The 19,439-nt window shown below is 43.7% G+C and overlaps 1 protein-coding gene across 2 annotated transcripts in view; it reads right to left on the bottom strand.

Moving 5' to 3' along the window:
* Positions 1–19,439, bottom strand: part of UBR2 (ubiquitin protein ligase E3 component n-recognin 2) — a 111,486-nt gene that overhangs the window by 77,783 nt on the left and 14,264 nt on the right. Inside the window, exons 4-12 of one of the 2 annotated variants that reach the window (XM_061625343.1) lie at positions 13,664–13,777; positions 12,881–13,011; positions 11,756–11,894; positions 9,984–10,046; positions 8,681–8,801; positions 7,782–7,889; positions 6,820–6,908; positions 5,811–5,909; positions 3,816–3,979 (exon numbers count right to left, since the gene is read on the bottom strand). In XM_061625343.1, the coding sequence (XP_061481327.1) occupies positions 3,816–3,979; positions 5,811–5,909; positions 6,820–6,908; positions 7,782–7,889; positions 8,681–8,801; positions 9,984–10,046; positions 11,756–11,894; positions 12,881–13,011; positions 13,664–13,777 (1,028 nt within the window). Of the gene's footprint in view, positions 1–3,815; positions 3,980–5,643; positions 5,743–5,810; positions 5,910–6,819; positions 6,909–7,781; positions 7,890–8,680; positions 8,802–9,983; positions 10,047–11,755; positions 11,895–12,880; positions 13,012–13,663; positions 13,778–19,439 lie in introns of both variants that reach the window. The other variant, XM_061625342.1, reaches the window with a different exon arrangement.

Genomic DNA, 19,439 nt, shown 5'->3' with positions numbered 1-19,439 from the left:
GGCCGAATGGAAGGGCCCGGTATTGAAAATGGAGGTGGCCTAGTGCAAATCTCAGGAACCGTCTGTGACCCGGGCAAATTGGGATGTGTAAGTAAGCGTCCTTCAGGTCGATGGATGCGATAAAGTCCCCTTGTTGTAGAGCCTCTACAATAGACACCAGAGATTCCATCTTGAAGTGGCGGTATTTGACGAAGCAGTTGAAGCCCTTGAGGTCTAAGACCGCCCTCCATGAGGAGTCTCGCTTGGGAACCGTAAAGAGGACGGAGTACACGCGTTGTAGCCATTCGGATGGGGGAACAGGCTCTATAGCGGCTATCTCTAGTAGATGTCGTAGTGCGTCCTGCATGATCTTTTTGTGTGCCCTGGAGACGGGGGAGATGCAAAATTTGTCCGGTGGTGTCCGCCAAAATTCTATATTGTAGCCCTGGGTGAAGAGAAGTCTGACCCAGGAGATGTTTGTCAAGTTTAGCCAGATGCTGGAGAAGAAGGAGAGTCTGCCTCCAATGGGGATGGAGTCAGAACTGCCTGCGTTGACGGTTTCCTCTGCCATATGCCTGCCTGCTCTGGTATTGGCCCCTGTATTGTGATCGTTGTCTGGACCAGGGTGCCTTGAAGGGACGGAAATTTGTAGGCCTGGTGTCCCGTCCTCGTCCACCGGGTTGTCCTCTCCGAAAGGGTTGGAAGGAACGGTAAGGGGTAAACCGTCGTCCGGGTCTGTGGTCGTCTCTTTTGGCCGTAGCTAGTGCAGGTTTACGATTGTCCTTGGGGTCGACAAGGACTGCTTTGAGAGCGTCCTCACCGAAGAGCATATTTCCCGAGTATGGAGCTAAGGATAAGTTGGTTCTGGCAGTCGAGTCGGCGTCCCAATGTTGGAGCCATAGAGTACGACGAGCTACAATTTCGGCTGCAAGGGCGCGTGCACCGTGATGGGAAGTGTCTAACGTGGCGTCGGCCACAAAGGCAGCAGCCTTGTGTATCTTGAGGATACCTTTCCTTAGTTTGGCGGGATCCGGGTTGGGTTCGTCAAGGATATCCTCTAACCACATCATGGAAGCCCGTGAGAAGATAGAGGCAGTAGAAGAGGCCCGGATGGAATGAGCGGAGGCCTCATGGATCTTACGGAAGACAAAGTCAAGCCTCCTCTCATAGGGGTCCTTGAACAGTGATTCGCCTTCCTTTGGAAGGAGAGAACGGGATACAAGATTGGAAATAGGTTGGTCCACCCCCGGGACGTTCAGAAAGGACATGGATTCCAGGTCCAGGGTATAGAGCTTGTTGGCTAAGGAGGAGGAATGACGTGGACGAAGGGGACGGGCCCATTCTTCTCTGGTCAGTTTTTTAATGGGGTCTGGCACGGGAATGAAGTGCTGCACTGATCTGGGGGACTTGAGAACTCTGGCACCCTTGACAGGAGGGACAACCGGTTGAATAAGTTCTGGTTGAATGCCAAGAGTGTCCAAGACTCTACGTGACAGATGAGAGAAATCCGCCAGGTCAAACAGGCGATAGGAGATCTCTTCCTCCTGGTCAGATTCCCCACTCCATTCATCCAGGTCAGTCTGAAAAACGTTCATGTAGTCATCAGACTGAGATTGTTCTACGTCCAATCTACCCCTGACCACCTCATATGGGTTAGGAGAGGGTAGTGGAGCATCAGTATTGTCACCGGGTTGTCTCGCAGAGCTGGGCTGTCGTGAGGTTCCGGGCTGAGAAGACAAATGTAGAGTAGGCTGGGGATGGGATAGGCACCCCAGCAGCTCTCGTAGTTGTTGCAGGAAGTCAGGGGTCAACTGTATCCCTGGGGGAGTGGAAGAAGGTAGTGCCTGTTCCTGAAGAGGAATTTGAGGCTGCCCATGCGGAGTTTGAGGAGCTTGACAGGGGAATCCTTCAAACTCTTCCTCTGAAGACTCAGAAGGAGACTGGAAAAGTGCAGGAACGGCTGCATGGCGAGGTTTCTCTGGGAGTGATGATACGTAGTGTGCTCTCTTGGGCGCTCCGTGACCAGACAGGTGTTTAGTCTTTGCTTTTGCCTTGGCGTGTTTATGTTTAGCTGGCTGGCGTGGGGATGGACGGCCTGCTTCAGGGGATATTGTCACCTCAGGGTTCAAATCCGCCATGACAATCTCTGAATGACGCCCACAATAGGGAAGGAGCGGTAACAGAGGCAAGGTAAAAATAGTATAGGACAGACTAGAAACAGTATGACAGGAGTGAGTACGCCCAGTACGAGAAAGGTAACAACTCGGGTAAGGTTGGTGCCAAGCTAAGTACACGCACACAATGGGGAAGGTGCGAGACCGCTAGTTACACTGCCAACTTGGCCTTGAGCTAAGTACACGCACACAATGGGGAAGGTGCGAGACCGCTAGTGACACTGCCAGAGAGATAAGCTTTATTTAAAAATCGCAGTGTGGCCAAGGTTAGATACACGCACTCAATGGGGAAGGTGCGGTACCACCAAGGTGCACAGACTAGTCAATTGGATGTGCACCTACAAATATACACACACACAATGGGGAAGGTGTGGTATAACAGGGCTACTGGATGTGCACCTACAAATATACACACACACACAATGGGAAAGGTGTGGTATAACAGGGCTACTGGATGTCCACCTACAAATATACACACACACACACTGGGGAAGGTGTGGTATAACAGAGCTACTGGAGGTGTACCTACGAATATATGCACACACAATGGGGCAAGTGTGGTATAACAGGGCTACTGGAGGTGCACCTACAAATATACACACACACGAAGAGGAAGGTGTGGTATAACAGGGCTACCTGATGTATCTGAAGGGAATACTGATTAAGTGAATATAAATTTGATAACCGGAGACTACACAAGTCCCACAACAGGGCTACTTGCTGTGTCTGAGGGGAATACTGAATAGGTGAGTATATGTTTGTTAACAGGAGAACACACTGCTAAAAAACAGGCGAGAGGGGCGATATCAGTAAGCGTAATTGAGCCCAAGCCGGGTTGAATGAACAGCAGGGCTGAGGGGCTTCTGTAAAAAAATAGAAGAAATTGCAATGGCGGCCGCCGAGTGAGCCGCAGCCGCAAGCTTCCCTAAGGACAGAAATAAATAACAATGGCGGCCGCGATATCGGGGTTGGCGGGAAAAACGGGAGCGCTACAAGAGGCTTCAGAACGGGCGGGGTGTCTACGAGGGAGCCGCAGCCGCAAGCTTCCCTATGTAGAGGCTAAAATATAGACTGAAATAAGGAGGGGGGAGACCGCAGCCGCCGGAGCCCCCGCTAAACGAAAAAACAGCAACCGCTGCTGTTGGAGCTTAACAGCCGCGGAGCCCCCGCAAACACGAGAGAGCAGCAGCCGCTGCTGGAGGAGGCTGAGAAGGCTGAGTAATAAACAGCAAAAAGGGGGAGGGGGGGACCGCAGCCGCGGAGCGCCCGCTAAATGGGAAAGAGCAGCAGCCGCTGCTGGAGGAAGTTCTGAAAGCTGAGTAACAAACGGCAAAGAAAAAAGGGGGGGGAGGATCGCAGCCGCGGAGTCCCCGCTAAATGTAAAAGCAGCAGCCGCTGCTGGTGAAGCCTCAGGGAAGAGCCCCGAAGAAATCAAGAGGTAAAAAGATAAGAAGAGTAACAGAATGGAAATAAGACTTAGCTACGCTCTGTCTAAATTCAGATCTGCCTCGGACGGAGGCAAGAATGAAGACTGGAGTGGGAGGGGCTCGAGCCCCAGGTTTTAACTCTAGTGCATTCTTGGCTTCGGACGCTAGATGGCAGAATCTGATGGCAGGCTACCTGTGGAAAAATATTTTGTCTGATTAGGCATAAAACACTCACTTTAAATCCAGAATCAGGCTTTGGACTCGTCTGAATTTGAAAGCTTGTAGCGCAGTATACCGTTCGAATTGAAACCTGCCCTGTATATCTCGATGTCGCAAGTGGTCCATAAATGTTGAGATAATAGTAGTCAAAAGGTTCTCTTCTATGATTAACATTCGAGCCTAGGTCAAAATAGATTTTTAAAAGTTTGTTTCAATCAGTGTCTGCCGTCAACAGAAATAAGAAAATCAAGCAACGGACAAATTATTTTATGGACCATTCTGCAGCAAAATTGGTCTGGGGATGATAGCCATTTCCTAAATGGAAGATCACCTGGGAATCCTCTGACCTTGGAGGAAGGATAAGATAAAGGGTTACAAATTCATGTCTATATCTAAGAATGGTACTTTTAACAGCTGACAGGACTGTGTCTATTGGTCATATGAAAACAAGAGAGTCATGAAAGTACTAACTGGCATGATTTTCCAGCTAAATCTCTATAATCAGGTTTTTATCATCTATTTTAATCATATCTGTAAAAGGGTATCCAATACAGACAGTATAGCAACCTATTTATATCTCATCTGAGATATATTTCGGATCTTTTCCAAGAAAAAAATTTAGTTTGCATAACTAAGGGAAGAGAAACTGTTAGCTTTAAGCTTTGTGAAAACATTACCTGCATTTATTCAGTCTAACACATTTGAATAAGTTAACAGCCAATAATTAAGTACTTTTTTCATTAAGGAATATATTTTCTTCATAGTATTTTCAGCACTTCATGATCTTCATTGGAAATGCACAAGCAGGCACCTTAAATACAGTAGTGGTCAGTGCAGGCATGGTGGCACTGATCAACTGCCTTCTCAACGGTGAGCATCGCTGTTAGTTCCTGAGGGAGAGAGGCATGGTGCAGGGAGCTCAGTCTGGTACAGGCGCAGCGGCAGCACTAATCTGACACTCCTGCTACTGTGCCCACACCACACTGAGCTCCCTGCCCCTTGCCCTCCCAGGAACCAGCAGTGATGCTTGGCATTGGGAAGGCAGGTGAGCGTTGCCTGTGCCATCCCACCAACTGCTACTGTTTAAATAGCTACACCTATAGTTGTTATTTCTCTGAGCCTGTAACCCTACTAAGCATAGCAATGGAGTCCTATAGGTACATACAGAGCTTTGTACAACTCAGGCTGTCTCATTCAGTTCAGCCTCCCCATATGTGCACCAGTGCCACTAGACTGAGATACACAGCTGAAGTGCAAAAAGGACATTATCATTTGACTCAAGAGTGTAAGATCAGCTGCCCTGCTATTTGCTAATTGCCTCCAAAGCTTCCTATCAAGACTAAGCTCCTGCTGAGAAATATTATATATTCAATAATTTTAATTATGTTAATATTTCTGGCTGCTTGGCACATTTCTCAGATGAGAAGCTCTTGTAGCAATGTTTGTCAGTGAAGTTCTCAGCTGAAAATATTTGTGTAAATTAAAAGGATTCTAAATCATCAATGTAATGGCTTGTCCCTCATTTCACCAAGCCATTCCTTAGAGCATGGATTGTCTGGGGACAAAAATTCATCAATGAAACTATTATACTTAGCTACAGATGAAACAGAAGAGATTCTAATGACCTAATAATATAGTAGAATGGATACTAGGGAATCCCTTCGCTTTGTTGTTTCCTCCCACTGCCTATTTTGGATTGTAATCTCCTTGGGGACAGAAATCTGTATCTGAAGCTGCACATTGCTGGAGACTCCATGTAAATAGAACAATAACAAATGATCTATGTTAGATCTGAGTGGGAGTTGGAGCAAAGAGAGGGTTTCATTCAACATTTAAGTACTTACAAGTGAAGGCACTGTGAATATCTGTACCGAGAGGTCAGCAACTGAGTACTCTCTGTCGTGGTCATCTTTCACATAATCATTCTGCAATCGCTCATAATTCTATTAAGAAGGAGGCAAAAAAAGGCAAAGGGTGCCAACTATCAGTATAAAAAAACACCACTACTCACCAGAGTAGGCACAGTGAAGAGTTGAACAGAGAGAGCAGTCACCGACACTGGCCGCTCGTGATCATCCTCCATAAAATCTCTCTGCAACTGCCGATAATTCTAAACAACAAGGGGGAAATTCACCTCTAATCTGCACTGACTGGATGTTCTGTCTAAATTTAATGTTTGCAATGGGAAAATTTTGTACTAAAGCTGCATTCATATAGAAACAGCGCAAAGTAAACTTGCAGATCACAATTTACCAGGCTAAGAATAAGCGCAGTTACAGCAACAGTTACTTGTGTCAAGCAAGAGGAAGTTAATTAGAAGTACAAGTATCAGTTGTTATAAGGAAACATCATTGGGCTAGATCAATATTTAGAGGTCATCTTCAGAAAGCAGTACAATATATAAGAAGCATTTTTTACTTTTCAGATTACATAGTTGACTACTCTGTTATTGGAAAAATGACACCAGCTTTCACTCCACAACACAATGGCGCTTTTCAGATAATCATTCCAGACTTCATAAACCATGGTTTATGAAGCTGGGAAAGAGGGCTACTACCTCCCCTGCACTCCCCTTGTCACCTGCCAGTTAAGACAGAGTTCACCACTACTTCTGAACCAGAAAACTCTGGTTTAATGTTGATTAACTGCTTTTTCATTTGGATTGTCGGCACATTCAACAGAAGTGGTAACATATGCCATCCAAATCACATAGGAACATAAATTTCCACATTAAGGCTCCTAACCAAAGCTTTGGTATGTTCCAGTATGCACAAACAGCTCCTAAGGAAGCAAGCTTCTACATTTATTTTAAGGTCAGGGCCAGCTTCATACACACACACCTCCACTGTACATGCAGATTTGCCCCAATATCAAGTCACCAGCGAGCCCTTTCACATGCAGGAATACCATGTGCACCCCAGAACTTCTAAAAGCGTAAGTGTAACAATCTACATATTCCAACTGAAAAGTCAGAGTTTGCATTTTAAAGTATTTTTCATTAGATATTGAAAGTTACTCACTCTTGCAAACCGGATAGCAAAAAGTTTCTTGTACTTCAAATCCATCAGTAGGCTGCTCATGAATAACTGATGATACACACTTCTAGCTCCTATTGTTTTTTAAAAAAAACATACATATTAATGTGGACTAATATACGATGGCTGTCTATCACAAAAACAACATCTGAATAACTAGAGCATGCATCAAGTTCTGAGAAGTGCTATAAGAACAACAGTAGAGGTGGCATCAGTGAGAGTTCCTGAAACCCTTAAGCAGTGTTGGGTGCCAACATGAAGAAAGGGCTCCACATACCTATGCAACTATAGGCAAACCTAGTTTGCATAGGCCACAATCCAAGGAACTGTGCAACTTGTTGCATGAGCTGAAGTGGACTTTACAGTTCAATCCTATGCATTTGCATTCAGAAGTAAATCCTGATATCTTCAGTGGGGCATACTCCCAATTAAGTGTTTTTAGGACTGCACCCTTAGACTTGTTTTACCAAAACAGCAATATGTCCATGGTACACAACAGCACCTTACACCAGCCATGCAGAAAGGTGTCCAAAAGAGGGAAACATTGCATAGTAGACCATGGAAAGTGTGCACAAGATGTGGCATTGCATTAAGAAGCACCCAGTCAACAGCTCTGTTGCTCCAGAAAAGTGGAGATTCAGCTACTTTGGCCAGAGTTGCACTGGACACCATTAGATGCCACACCACTCCTAGTCTTGCTTTTTACGAGATCTTGAGCAGCACTTCCCTACTCAGGGGCCTTCCTCCAAGACCGCAGTAAAACAGGAGACTAACATTTGGGAATTCTGTATCTGAGCATATGAAGTCTATGTCCCACCACTCCCACCCACCTTTCCCAGCTGCTTGTTGCTCTGTGATTCATCCAGGCTGCTCTAGTTACATGGCACCTTATGAGTTCCCAGCTGTGCCCCAAGTAGTTTTTCTTCAAACAAGAAGGAATAACCCACCTTTCCAGAGTTTAGAATCAGACAACATCAGTTTATCCACAAGAGAAGAATTTTCTCCTTCTGGTCCTTCCTGTAAGCCAACTTGACACAATATTCTTCGAAGGCCATCTAATTAAAAATAAACAGTAATACAAACAACCAAAAGGAGTAACCAATTTTGCCTTACTCCTCAATTTGTGTACCAGAGTATACTGTACTTAAAACACATTACCAATGTGCAGAATCCTAAAATAGAAGGCATTTCTCTTAATTTTGTATTGACTATAGAAAACAGTGTTGGATCTTGCATAATAGGTCGACTCTTAACACAGTAATAACTTAAGTGATGTGAGGTTATTAGCGGAGAATTGTGTTTAGAGGGTAGACAAGTAGGGCCTGAAAACACTCAGGGACAGGGATGATTTGCAGTGAGGGATTGGCATGGAAGGAAGATTTAGGGTTGTATCCAACTAAGTCTTACTCCGAGTAGACTCACTGAAATGAGTGAACCTAAGTTAGTCATGTCTATTAACTTCAATGGGTGTACTCTAAGTAAGACTAGCATTGAATACCATCCTTCATTCCCCCCCTCCCCCTATCTCCAATCAGGTACCCTTGTGGCTGCTTTTAGGAACGTAAAGTCCTTTGAGGGAGTCATTCATGGATTTTCCACATCAGAAATTGCTTGGTTCTCTTGCTTTAACTAAACAGGACCAATAATGAGCCTAAATATATTTTTGTAATGTTTACACTATAACTAAGTGCCAAAACTATGATCGTATTGAATATAATTGTGGAACAAGTGAAATGTTGTTGCACATGTCAACCTACCATTCTGTCCCCAGAAAGGGGTATTTTCTTGCTTTCTATCATCTGACTTTTCTCTTTGAACTACATCACAAGTGTTTTAAATTCAGTACCTGAATATCCAATAATATTACCCAGCCAAGTTAGAAGCTTCAAACCAAAGCTCTGATGGGCAACGATAGCTGAATGCATAACTTGAACCTTCAGTGGCTTAGTCTGGCGACTGGTACTTCTCTTAAGAAAAGGAGAAGGAAGAAGGGGAGGGGAAAGAGAAGCCATTAAAAGGTTTTGCCAAAAACACAGCACTTTTCATGTCACATTTGTACAGTTACAACGTAAAACAATTCCAGGCAACTGGATTTTCATGGTTTGTATAAGCTTTCCCAATAATCTGGCATTCTATGCTTACACATTTTCATGCAACAATTGTAAAGCTTGAATTCTGTTTGGAACACTGAAGGCAAACAGTTTTAGGAACAACTGAAATTAGTCCATCATGATATGTTAGTTCAACTTCTCTTTATCTTTTTGGCTCTGATAGACATGACTACAAAAAAGGATTACCAGAGTGCTTCTGCACACAACTATCTGCAACTGCAGATGGAGAGCACATCACTTATCTGAGATGTCATAAATTCAAGGCTTCTCTTCCAACAATGGGAGATTCAGTCTTCAGTCCCATTATGCAAGTGGCTGACAGCCAAAGCCAAAAGTGCTATGTATCTATTCACCACCATTGTAGCTTCCAGTCCAGTTTTGGACACTGTGGATGTAGTTCAGTGATGATTTGCAGAGATAGATACAGCAGCTCCCTTGTGTACTCATAATTTTTGATCCAGCAGGAGACGTATGTGCTGCATTTTGCTTCTATGTTGGACCTGGAGATTATTTACAAGTCCTCCCAGAATCTTAGGGAACCCTTGAGCCAAAGCTACACACTTTTCATTCCAGTCCTATGCATCTTTACTCCTAAAAAGCATATGGCTTTGAAGGTAGAACACTAGCACCTTGAACTTTGCCCAGGAACGGACTGGGAGCCAATTCAGCTCTTTAAGCACTGATGAGTTGTGATCCCAACATCAGGTTCCCAGTTAGCTGCCTAGCAGCTATACTTTGAAAAAACTTCGGTTTCCAGTTTTCAAAAGGTAGCCACATGTACAACACACTGTAATAATCTAATTACCACAGTTTTAAAGCGGAATGTACCACTTGTTAGTTTTTGAAGAATGAAAGAAGCATCCAGCAAGTGACTTACAGGCATGCTATCCTACCCAAAAATATTAAAGATTTCCTTAGCATCCTTAAAATGTCATACTCAGTTTTAAAATGTGAATGCACGGATATGCTAGAACAGTGAAATGATAATGATGAAGTAATAATTTATATCATTCAATGAAATGAAGCAATATCACTTACCACTATCACTGATTTGGCTTGATCACAGTACTGAAAATCTCCATATCGAACTGACCTGCGTCCCTGTTGAACAGTTGTATGGCTATTACTAGCTAATTAAAGATGTAACTAAAACATTAAATACTATGGTTTGATTGCACACTGAATAGCAAAAAATGGCTTAGTCACTTATGACTGCCAACCCCTGAATTGTTTTGCTACTCTAAATTAACTGTATAACATTGACTTCTGCTAACAGCACATATTACAGAATTAATTAATTACAACTAAATGTGTGTTAAATATGTAACCTAAATTAAGATTTGACAAATCCATTTCAGCTAAACAGTGGAATTTTATGGTTACATCAGATATGTAGGCTACACATATGTTTATCACATAAATTGCATATATTATTAATGTAGCAAAGTTCACCTGTGAAAAAGCGAACACTTTTGAGAGATCTCCAATCTCCTAAGAGACATGAGACATATGCCATATTATATTATATTGCTCCATATGGATAAGGCTGAGATAAGGAGATAAAGGTACGGACGGACCAATCCCATTTCCCACCCTGAATTAGACTTAGGCCCATTTTGTTTTGAGCTGAGACTTTAAAAAAAAAGTATCTTAAATTATGTAATCCTAAATTACAGTCTAGAGCCAGTATGGTGTAGTGGTTAAGGTGTTGGACTACGACCTGGGAGACCAGGGTTCAAATCCCCACACAGCCATGAAGCTCACTGTGACCTTGGGCCAGTCACTGCCTCTCAGCCTCAGAGGGAGGCAATGGTAAACCCCCTCTGAATAGCGCTTACCATGAAAACACTATTCATAGGGTCGCCATAAGTCGGAATCGACTTGAAGGCAGTCCATTTCCGTTTTCCAAATTACAGTCTAGCAGAGGATTCCATGAACAGAAGAGGGAGGGAGTTATTTTTACTGGAGCCAAGCACCTTCTCTGAGTGTGGAAACATAATTGGGGACAACCCCAGGGTGTTTTTTCCCCCTTAAAGAATCTGATTAAGCCATCTTATGCTGTCTGATTAATTTATTAGTTTGTAGATGGTTTCAGTAGTTAATCTGGAGAAAATGACTGGGTAATCCCCAAGGAAGAATTTATTGATTCAAAACACATCGGTGATCAATAAACTAACAGATTCATGTACACCTTTTGAGATCTGCTCTTCTTTTTGTTTCATGTGCTGGTGCTTTCCCATCCCCCCACCTCAACTGCAGCAGCAGCCACATGTTCTCAATAACAAATGTTCATCCTCAGAGTTATCGTATTGCTTTCCAAATATTCAGTGCTTTAAAGATTGAGAGGAGGGGCAATCTTTTTTTTTTTTTTAAGGCTTTGCTGCTATAGTCCATTAGCAAGGACTAGCTGAAACAAGTTTCTTGGGGAGATGTGCTTAAATTTTAAGAATTGCTTTCCCAGAGAAAAACTGTGATGATGGCTTGCTAAAGGACCGCCAAAGAATCTCAGGCTGGTAAGGGATCTAGTAAGAAAGTGTTTCAACTTTCACAGAACGATTTGCAAAGCGGGGGTGGTGGAGCAAACCAGCATGTTAACAAATATGTGCTTGGTAATTACAGCAAGAATAATCAAGCAATGAACTATGCTCCGGTGTTACTTTGGAAACTGCCTAGTCTCTTCTATTCCTCTAAACAGTTTTTGATCAGCCAAGAAGGAAGGAAGGAACTACAGAAGGGCTAAATCCACTTAAACTTACCAAGCTTATTCATTTCCCCACTATTTTAAACATTAGTCTAAAGTGGTTACTTACATCTCTGTCTACAGTTGTTGCGAAGCCAATGGCCTCCTTTTGTGTACAGCTGACAGCTTTTTGAAGAGTGTAAATAACCTGTTCATATGTGTGAACTTCATCATTAAAAAGCATGCAGTAGTAAGTATCACTCTTCTCACTGTAAAGACAGTATTACAAATAACATAATGTAAACCAATGAAGGCATCATTTTTGGCATGACATTACTACTATTTATTGGAATCTCCACAAGCAAACATACTAAATCAGGCAATAAAAAATTGAGGACTCTTGTGATGAAGTTTTACTGAATTGTCCCTTGGCTTCAATCCAAAGATGCTTTGTACAGTTGAAAAAGTACTTGGGCCTACACATGGCAGCTCCACTAAATTCTTCGGATTTCCCCATCCTCCTGACCCCCTGGGGACCATTCCAGAGGGTCTGTCAACCCTCAGGAGCAGCTTTGGGGGAAGCAGAGGGGGCTGTAGTGGGAGGGAGGAGCAAGGAAAGTCCCATTGCACAAGTGGAGTTCTGTTTTATCATTTCTGGATCCAAGTTATTATAATATGTTAACATACATAACATGCTGGATCCTATCACTATTTTTAATGTATTTAGCCTACTACTGCAATGCCAAATTGCATCTGATACTATTTCCAAAGCAGCACTAATTATACAAAAACAGCTCATTTGCTGGGTAAATAAAGGAGGAGGGGGGAGAGAGAATAGGCCTTTCAATAAAAAGTCAATTATAATTCATAACATTCCTTACAAAAGGGTTTTTAAAACTCTGATTTAGAACCATTTCCCTTTCAACATCAAAAACAGCAATTCTAAGCATGTTTAGTCAAAGCTATGTCTGATTGAGTTCAATGGGATTTACTTTCCAGTAAGCACATTTAAGACTGCAACCTAATATATCCATTTAGTGCAACCCAGAGGAAACTAATTGTACCAAAGCCCTATTGAAACTGATGGGTGGCAAGCATACAATTAAATGTATGATGCATTGATTTCAATGGGAATAAGGCATTACCAGCTCTTTTTGGACTGCACACAATGTCATATACAAATTAAGATGCAGCTAACATTTTTCCATAAACAACTGTACCAGTCTTGAGAACTCAAAACAACTATTTTACTTACACTGTCTCTAAACCTGGTGGCAAATAATTTTCTTTTTCCCATGTTAATATATCTACCGCATATTGAAACATGATTGCAAAAATATTATAAACTTTTGCTATCATATCTTCTGACAAATGCACAAGAGGATCCTAAAATGAAACAGAGGAAAGTGTTACATTGAGATAATATTTTGTAACTTTTTTCCCTACTGCAGAAGAAGCTAACACATCACAGTTACTTATACAAAAATTCTTATACACTGCTAGGGATCTTGCTGTTACCAAGACTTAACAAGAGTTATTTTAAGGGTTTATTCATTGTCCCTCTAATAAAGCTCATGAACAACAGACTTAAATAGACAAAACACAATAAAGCACACCTTATGGCGTAGTGGTTAAGGTTTGGACTATGACCTGGGAGACCAGGGTTCAAATGCCCACCCAGCCATGAAGCTCACTGGATGACCTTGGGCCAGTCACTGCCTCTCATCCTCAGAGGAAGGTAATGGTAAACCCCATCTGAATACCACTTACCATGAAAACCCTATTCATAGGGTTGCCATAAGTCGGAATCGACTTGAAGGCAGTACATTTACATTTTACTGAAATAACAAAGTTGATGTGGTCTCTATTGTTTTGGCTGCAGGTTCTGCCTGTGAAACAAATATGTTATGTGGCAGCATGGACAGGCCCACAGTAAGGCCACATAGTGTGCTGTCAAATCTTACTCGCCACCCCTTTCCCGCAATCCAGAGTTATCTCAGCAGCAACACAGAATAATTTTGAAAGACTGTATCATTACCTCTTCCTCTTCTGTTTCTGAAATGTTATGTTCATGCTTTTGGCAGTAAGGACCTTCTCTCCAAGCTTCGGTATCACCGCAGTCACAGAAACCTCCCCCACCAGATGTTGTCATCTAAAGCATTATTTTAAAAAGCATAAGAACAGGAAAGTATGTTTGTTAAATGAAAACCTGCACTGGTAAACTTTCTACCTAAATGTAATTTGGGACATGGTAAAAAAGACATGAGAAACAGTTCAGAGATTCACAGTGTGTTTCAATTCTTGTGAAGTGGAATGTTAGTTAAATGGCTATTGTGAAAGTTTTGTGTAACAATTCCTATAATCAGTGAAGCAGAGACTACAGGAATGTGCTTACAGCACATGCTGTCAGCAGGAGAAGGTCCCATCTTCCTGTAATAGCTCTGACAACTGGCTGTTCCCAATGCCAAAGCAGCGGTGATAAGGAAGAATTATGAAAGGGCAGAGTGAAGGGAAAGTCATTATTGGCCCCTTCCAACTAAAGGGTAAATCATTGTTAGGAGGTATATCAAGCAGAATTCTCCTTGCTTTTAGAGCTAGGTAGGGCACTGTTCTCCCCTTCTGCCCACCTTGCTTTTTTTAGAACAAGAATTCCACAGATGCTGCTCCAGCTCAAGCCTCAACTTGGGATGCAATACCTACAGGAGGAGATGGGATCTACAATTGCACGAAATATGAAGTCACATAGACAACTAAGAAGTCATGATATAGGAATCACACATCAAAGGAATTTATTGTACAGAATACAATAACAAGAATCACTTGTTTATTTCATGGCTCACTTATAGCAGTTCCAATTTTAGGCTAGTTTATGGAAAATGCTGACTGACTGGCATTCAATTATCAGCTCTGCCAAATTACAGGATTCAAAAATGCACTCGCCAGAGAAATTACAGAGACAGTCTCTCCCTGCTCTGGCAAGTGAATGAAGTGATAATACGATAAGGAACAGGCTCAGAGAAGCTTCTAAATTTTTACTGTTTTTGTGACATTGGCTAAAATGCAAAACGTACAAGAATACAGGAAGCAGAAGCAATTGGGCCCTGTGTAGGAATTTCTTCAGTTAACAGCTGTTATAATCACTTATCCATGCTAATCAATCAGAGCAAATAGGAATTCCAGCTTAAAAACAAGGCTTGGGGAATGGAGGATAGAGCTTTATCCTCACTTTCAGTCTGCAACTTTTTTTGCAATCACTCAGATTTTAACATTTCAAACTGCTACCCTGAATTGCAAGGACTAAATACCTAAAATAAACAGAAATGAGAGAGTGCAGAAAAGAATTAAGAAGAAGCTGGTTACTTCTCTCCTTTTCCTTGAAGGGATTCCTACATCAGACTAGCAGTTTAAATGGTAAAATGTCTTACTAACATTGCTTGCATTAATCAAAAGCTAAAAGTTGGATTTCATCTGTCTGAAGAGCTTTTGTTAAATAAATGCTCAGTGTGTTTTACAAGATGGACCTATGCATGTTCACTCAGAAGCAAGTGACACTGAGTTCAGTAGAGTTTACTCCCAGGAATGAATAGGACTGCAATTAAGTTTACTCCCAAATGGGCATAGGATGAGAGTCCGGCAGTGCAATCCTATGCAAGTCTACTCAAATGTGAGTGCCACTAAGGTCAATGGAATTTACTCCCAGATAAGTGTGTATAAGGTTCCAACCTTAAAAATCAAAGGGTTGGAAGTAGACATGTCCTTCTGCAAACAGAAGGCTTAGAGAAGTCTCTCAGTGGAGACAGAAAACAGTTTTCACCAATCCCCACTTCTCCCTGCAGCCTTCCCACACTGTTCTAGAAGGTCCCCCAATTTTCCAGAGCAGCTTCTCAGGACGCTGCAAGAGGAATAAGTGAAAATCGCCTCACCCCTCTACTGCCTGCAGCAGGGCTGTGGAGTCTGAGTCGGGAGCAATTTTGGGTGGAGTCAGAGTAGGGAGCAATTTTGGGAGGAGTCGGAGTCGGTAGAAATGTACCGACTCCAACTTCCAAATAAATTTTGATTGACAAGAAGCAATTTTGGGTGGAGTTGGAGTTGGACTGTAGAAAAATAGAGGAGTTGGAGTCGGAGTCGGACAGTAGAAAAATAGAGGAATCGGAGTCGAAGGTTTGGCGTACCAACTCCACAGTCCTGGCCTGCAGGAGGTTCCTAAGATCAGAATTGTGCTCATGCGTAGGCTGGATCCAAACAGCTGTAAGCTGGGCAGTGTTTTATAATTAAATGAAGATTTCTTGTGTACCACCCCTGCTTTAAACAGAGACCCTCACTCAGTTTTTTTAAAAAAATTAAACCGCTTTGGGATTATGGAAGTGTTACTAAGCTCCGACAATGCATGTAAATAGGCTTTCTATCTTGCCCAATTTTGTATTTTTTCAGTCAGTATTAAGAGCAAAGTGGTGTTTGCTTGTGATATTAGATCATTTGTTACAATGCTATTGAAGGAGAAAATAAATTATTCCAACCCCTAAATGAAGGTGCTTATATGCAAAAAATCACTTTAATCATGACCCCTGATAAAAAAACAAGCAAACCCCAATGTAGTTTCATCAGCGATTCTTGCTTGGAAAAAATGGCATCTGACAAGTAGACTCCTAACCTATGAAATGTACCATTGGTATCACCTGAAGGGTGATTTTCTTAGATATCTTGTTTCTTAGACATCACGTGGGATATAGCGCCATCTAGCATCCGAAGGCAAGAATGGATCGAAGTCAAGACCTGGGGCATCGAGCCCCTCCCACTCCAGTTCATTCGTGACGAGACCGAAGTGAGAGACATATCTGAAAAGACAGAAAAGGCCAACGGGCCTCACAGCAAGGAAACAGTGTCCCAAAACATAACCCAAAGATCGCAAGCATATTAAACAGGTCCAAATTGGTCTTGACTTGGTAAAAAAGTTTAAATATTATAACACTGAAGAATAATAAGTGGTAAGGTAGCAAAAAAAACCCAATCCTCCAAAAAGGCAGGGCCGTGATATCGGACTACCTAAGAAAATCACCCTTCAGGTGATACCAATGGTACATTTTCCTTAGGTAGTCTGACATCACGTGGGATGTACCAAAGCAGCCCCTAATAGGGAGGGACCACCTCTTGGCTACTTAGCAGAGATAACCTGTTGTAAAACACGCCTCCCGAATGAGGCATCAGCAGAAGCGTAACTGTCTATCTTATAATGTCTTATGAAAGAATTTGGGGTAGACCATACAGCCGCTCTGCAAATCTCTGCTAGAGGAGCATTGGTTGCGAAGGCAGCCGTAGTGGCAGCTGACCTAGTGGAATGTGCCGTTATGTTACGAGACACTGGCAGCTGAAGGGACTCATAGGCCAATGCAATACAGGCACGCAACCAACAAGATAACGTAGAGCTAGACACCTTTTGCCCCAGAGTACGCGGGTGAAAGGATACAAATAAGGAATCCGTTCACCGTATGTCCTGGGTGCGAGACAGGTAGGTCTTGAGGGCCCTCCGGACATCTAGCGAGTGCCAGGCCTTCTCGAGCGGATGAACAGGATCCGGACAGAACGAAGGCAAAACAATGTCTTGGTTACAGTGGAACGCCAAAATGACCTTGGGATGGAAGGAAGGATCTAGACGCAGTACCACTGAGTCCTTATGGAAAATACAGAGATGGCGGGCCGAGGACAGCGCCCCCAACTCTGAGATTCTTCTTGCCAAGGTGATCGCCACGAGGAACAGGACTTTGAAGGTCAAAAGACGTAAAGGCACAGATCAAAGGGGCTCAAAAGGAGGGCGCTGCAGGGCTTGCAGGACCTTCGATAAACTCCACAAAGGAAAGCGATGACAAACTGCTGGCGACAGTAGGTCGGCCCCCTTCAAAAAACGTTTGACCAGTGGGTGTGAACCCATAGGAATATTAGGAGACGCGACGGAGAGAATAGATGAAATGGTGGCGGCGTAAGGTGTTAGGTTTTAGTCCCATCTTCAGGCCTCTATGTAAAAATTGCAGTAGATGTTGAACCTTGGCCTGAGATGGTAGAACGTTTTGAGAGTCACACCAACTAGCGAAGGTAGACCAGGTGCTCTGGTAGACCCGAGAGGTCGACTGCTTTCGAGACGCGAGAATTGTGTCCACAACTTCCTTAGACAGTCCCCAATGAATCAAATGTCTGCGTTCAAATGCCACGCTGTCAGATTGAGCCATTCGGGATCCGGATGCCAAATCGGGCCCTGAGATAGAAGCTGGTCTGAGTGGCAACCTCCAAGACTCCGTCACTGAAAGGGAGAGCAGGTCGGAGAACCACGGCTGACGAGGCCAGTACGGTGCTATCAGGATCAGATGGGCCCTTTCGTGTCGCAGCTTCCTGATGGTCCTGCCCAATAGTGGTATCGGGGGGAAAGCATATAGGAGGCCTGCTGGCCACTGAGTCAACAGTGCATCCGTCGATTCTGCGTCGTTGCCCAGATACCTGGAGAAGTAGCGAGGTAGCTGGTAATTGTGACTGGATGCAAACAGATCCACCGAGAGGCTGCCAAACCGTCGTTGGAGAAGGCTGAACACCATGGGGTGTAGCTTCCATTCTCCCGGGATCACCTGTTGTCTGCTGAGCCAGTCGGCCGCAACGTTTAAAACACCTCGGAGATGTTCTGCTCTCAGTGAAAGTAGATGTATTTCGGCCCATTGGAAGAGTTGAGACGCTTCCGCCTGGAGGCACCGTGACCTGGTGCCCCCTTGTCTGTTCAGATGTGATTTCACACAAGTATTGTCCATGCGAATCAATACGTGGTCCAGAAGGAACAAGGGTTGAAAATGCCGAAGAGCCAGATGGACCGCTCTTAGTTCCAGCCAGTTGATATTGTGACTTGCTTCCGTGTTGGACCACACTCCCTGAACATACTGGGAATTGCAATGGGCCCCCCATCCGGACAGACTGGCATCTGTGGTGAGTATGGTCCTGTCTGGTTCTCGGAAAGGGGTTCCCAGTCTAAGATTTTTGGCCGTAGCCCACCAATGGAAAGAGGTCCGCAGAGATGGGTGCAGGTGGACCGTACGGTGGTTGGACGTGGCAATGTCCTGTTGGAAAGGGAGTAGGGCCCACTGTAAGGGTCGAGTGTGGTGCCGAGCCCATGGCACGATGTGAATGGTCGAGACAAACATTCCCAGAGCCCTTGCCAGAAGCATTAAGTCCACTCTCGAACGACATGCGAGGTGTAGAGCCATCTCTGTGATGGCCGTAATACGATCTGGTGACAAAAAGATCATGGCCTGCGTGGTGTCTAGAATTGCACCCAAATGTTGTAATCTCTGAGTTGGTAGTAGTTGACTTTTGTCATAGTTGACCAGCCAACCATGGTTGCATAGAGTCATAAGAGCAGAGTGAACATGAAAGAGGGCCAAATCTCTGGAACTCGCTCGAATCAACAGATCGTCCAAGTAAGGATAAATGTGGACTCCCTGGAGGCGGAGATAAGCCACCAGGGTTAGCAGCACTTTGGTGAATACTCGCGGGGCCGACAAGAGACCGAAAGGCGTTGCTCGATATTGGAAGTGATGGGGGCCGAAGGCAAATCGCAGGAAACGTCTGTGGGTTGGACAGATGGGCACATGAAGGTAAGCTTCTTTGAGATCTATGGAAGCCAGAAAATCCCCTTCGTGTAGCGCCTCTACAATTGACACCAGGGACTCCATCTTGAACCGTCGGTATTTCACGAAACGGTTGACAAATTTGAGATCTAGAACTGCCCTCCATGACTGATCTCACTTGGGAACTGCAAATAGGAGAAAGTAAACCCCTTG

The sequence above is a fragment of the Rhineura floridana genome, chromosome 4 (assembly GCF_030035675.1).
Source record: "Rhineura floridana isolate rRhiFlo1 chromosome 4, rRhiFlo1.hap2, whole genome shotgun sequence".
Classification (NCBI taxonomy): domain Eukaryota; kingdom Metazoa; phylum Chordata; class Lepidosauria; order Squamata; family Rhineuridae; genus Rhineura; species Rhineura floridana.
This window is presented reverse-complemented; position numbering and strand designations above follow the sequence as displayed.